The sequence below is a fragment of the Euleptes europaea genome, chromosome 1, assembly GCF_029931775.1.
Source record: "Euleptes europaea isolate rEulEur1 chromosome 1, rEulEur1.hap1, whole genome shotgun sequence".
NCBI classification, from domain to species: domain Eukaryota; kingdom Metazoa; phylum Chordata; class Lepidosauria; order Squamata; family Sphaerodactylidae; genus Euleptes; species Euleptes europaea.
Window position 1 is genome coordinate 12,302,882 of NC_079312.1, and position 3,274 is coordinate 12,306,155.

Here is a 3,274-nt window from a genome sequence, read left to right on the forward strand (position 1 = left end):
TCACATTGAATCTCATTTGCCATTTTAATGCCTATTCTTCCAGTTTGGAAAGTTCCTTTTGGAGCTCTTCACAGTCCAGTTTTGTTTTAACCACCCTAAATAACCAGCTTCCCTAGCTGGTTTCCTGCTCCTAATGTTCTTAAAGAATTTCTTATTGTTGGTCTTGATGTGTTTAGCTTCTGAGATCTGATGAGATCAGGCTAGCTTGGGCCATCCCTAATCCCGGGCTCCATTTTCACCTGTGTCTTCATGACAGTTTTCTCTTTTCTTTCAGCAGGTGAGTGGGAGACAGCAAATGAAAGAAAAGGGCATCCAGAGTTGGAGAAAGAAGATATGTATGCAGATTGGAAGCAGAACTTTCACTATTATGATGCACTGAGGAAGGAGGAGAGAAAGCACCAACATACAGGGAGGAAAAATTCTGGTCTTTTACAAGGTGATGACATTTATGACATTCCACTACTCCAAACATTATATGAAGAAAACAATGGGAATGAGTTCCCTGCAAGTGGGGGAAATTTTCCTGAAAAATCTTACATTTGTATACAATGGAATGCTCGTATCAGGAAGAAAATATTTAAATGCCTGGAGTGTGGAAAAATCTTTGGGCGGAAGGATAAACTAACTTCTCATCAAAGAACTCACACTGGGGAGAAACCATATAAATGCCCGGAATGTGGAAAAACCTTCAGTCAGAGTGCACATCTTACTTGCCATCAAAGAATTCACACAGGAGAGAAAAAATATAAATGTCTGGAATGTGGGAAAAGCTTCACTCAAAGTGGAAACCTTGCTTCACATCAAAGTATTCACACAGGGGAGAAAAAATATAAATGCCTGGAGTGTGGAAAAAGCTTCAAACATTCTGGAAGCCTTACTACCCATCAAAAAATTCACACAGGAAAGAAACCATATAAATGTGTACAATGTGGGAAAAGCTTTGGACGGAAGTACATCTTAACTTTTCATCAAAGAATTCACACAGGGGAGAAACCACATAAGTGCCTGAAGTGTGGGAAAAGCTTTGGGCGGAAGGATGAACTAGCTTCCCATCAAAGAATTCACACAGGAGAGAAACCATACAAATGCCTGGAGTGTGGAAAAAACTTCAGTCATAGTGGAAATCTTACTTCCCATCAAAGAATTCACACAGGGGAGAAAATATATAGATGTCTTGAGTGCGGAAAAAGCTTCCATCGAAGGGCAAACCTCACTTCCCATCAAAGAATTCACACAGGGGAAAAACCATATGAATGCATGAAGTGTGGGAAAAGCTTTGGGCGAAAAGATAACCTAATTTCCCATCAAAGAACCCACACAGGAGAAAAAACATATAAATGTGTGGAATGTGGAAAAAGTGTTGGGAAGAAAGATGCTTTAACTTTCTATCAAAGAATTCACGCAGGTGAGAAACCATAATGATGTCTGGGCTGTGGAAAGTTTCAGTCACAGTGGATGAAGGCTTATTTCCCAACCAAGAAGTCACACGGGGGAGAAACCATGGAAATGCTAGGGTGTCTGGAAAGGTGCTGTATAATATCAAATCGGATTCAAAAATTAGACAATGCAATAAAACAGAATAATACACACAATGCAGGAGAACTGCCTAAAATATTTCAGAGGTTAAAATTACAAAACTATTCCCTTTATTTAAAAATCATTTCTTAAACAATTCTGTGTTACACATTCCATTAAATGATTAAAAATATATATTTTTTATTTCATGGGCCTTGCAAGCAGGAGTAGCCACCCCTCCAACTGGGGTTCTCCTTTTAATGTTAAATTGACTCCTTTTTCCCATTTTTGTTATCTCTGCAAGGGAATTGGGTGGAAAGACGGCATAGAAATGTTTTAAATAAATAAAATTCCTGCCTTTCTACTGCAAATAATTAATTTCATCCCACAATTTCAGGGTTTTTTTCTTTCTATGTGTTTATTCCACATTTCTCCTTCTTTCAGCAGGAGGTGTGTGGGAGTCCGCAGATGAAACAAAAGAGCAACCATTGATGGAAAAAGAAGATACATATCCAGGTGGGAAAGTGAATGTTGAATATTGTGATGTAAGGAAGGCAGGAGGAAAACTCCCTCACAAAACAAGAACTAATTCTGGTCTTTTAGAGGGTGGTGATCCTTATAACAGTCCGCTCCAAAAAATATACCAAGAAGACAATAGGAATGAGTGTCCAGCAAGTGGGGAAGGTTTTTTTGAAACATCAGACATTAATATGCATTCAAATCCCCACAACAGAAAGAAAATATTTAAATGCTTGGAGTGTGGAAAAAACTCCAGTCAGACTAGAAAACATACTTCCCATCAAAAAATTCACACAGGAGAGAAACCATATAAATGTCTGCAGTGTGGAAAAAGCTTCCATCAGAGTTCATACCTTATTTCCCACCAAAGAATCCACACAGGAGAGAAACCATATAAGTGTCTGGACTGTGGAAAATGCTTTGGGCGGAAAGATAATCTTACTTCCCATCAAAGAGTTCACACAGGGGAGAAACCATACAACTGTCTGCACTGTGGGAAAAGCTTCCGTCAGAGTACATCCCTTATTTCCCATCAAAGAATCCACACAGGGGAGAAACCATATAAATGCCTGAAGTGTGGAAAAAGCTTTGGGCGGATAGATAATCTAAATTCCCATCAAAGAATCCACACAAGGGAAAAACCATATAAATGCCAGGAGTGTGGGAAAAGCTTTGGAGAGAAAGGTGCCCTAAATACCCATCAAAGAATTCACACAGGGGAGAAACCATATAAATGCCTTGAATGTGGAAAGAGCTTCAGCAGGAGAGCATACATTATTTCCCATCAAAGAATTCACACAGGGGAAAAGCCATACAAATGCTTGGTGTGTGGGAAAAACTTTGGGCGGAAGGATTACTTAACTTCCCATCAAAGAACTCACACTGGAAAAACCATATAAATGCTTGGGGTGTTGAAAAAACTTTAGTCATTGTGCAAACTTTACTTCCCATCAGCATGTGAACACATGAAACTGCCTTATCTTGAACTGGACCTTTGGTCCATCAAAGACACAGACTGGCAGCAGCTCTCCAGGGTCCTGAGGAGAGGTCTTTCATATCACCGGCTACCTGATCCTTTTAATTGAAGATGCTGGAGATTGAACCTGGGGACCTTCTGCATGCCAAGGGGATGCTATGCCACTGAGCCATGGCCCCTCACCAGGTGAGAAATCAGATAAATTCCTGAAGCGTGGAAAGAGCTTCCATAGGACAACTTACATTATTTATTTCCCATCAAAGC

General features: G+C 39.9%; 2 protein-coding genes across 2 annotated transcripts; both read left to right on the forward strand.

The window, feature by feature from the left end:
• The first annotated feature begins 333 nt into the window (after positions 1-333).
• LOC130493283 (zinc finger protein 501-like) lies at positions 334-2,179 on the forward strand. Its single transcript, XM_056866997.1, has 3 exons — positions 334-1,405; positions 1,960-2,060; positions 2,174-2,179. The coding sequence occupies exons 1-3, from the start codon at positions 334-336 to the stop codon at positions 2,177-2,179; spliced, it is 1,179 nt and encodes a 392-aa protein (XP_056722975.1).
• On the forward strand, positions 2,155-2,948 carry LOC130479780 (gastrula zinc finger protein XlCGF7.1-like). Its single transcript, XM_056852205.1, has one exon. The coding sequence runs from the start codon at positions 2,226-2,228 to the stop codon at positions 2,931-2,933; it is 708 nt and encodes a 235-aa protein (XP_056708183.1). The 5' UTR covers positions 2,155-2,225; the 3' UTR covers positions 2,934-2,948.
• Positions 2,949-3,274: the final 326 nt, after the last annotated feature.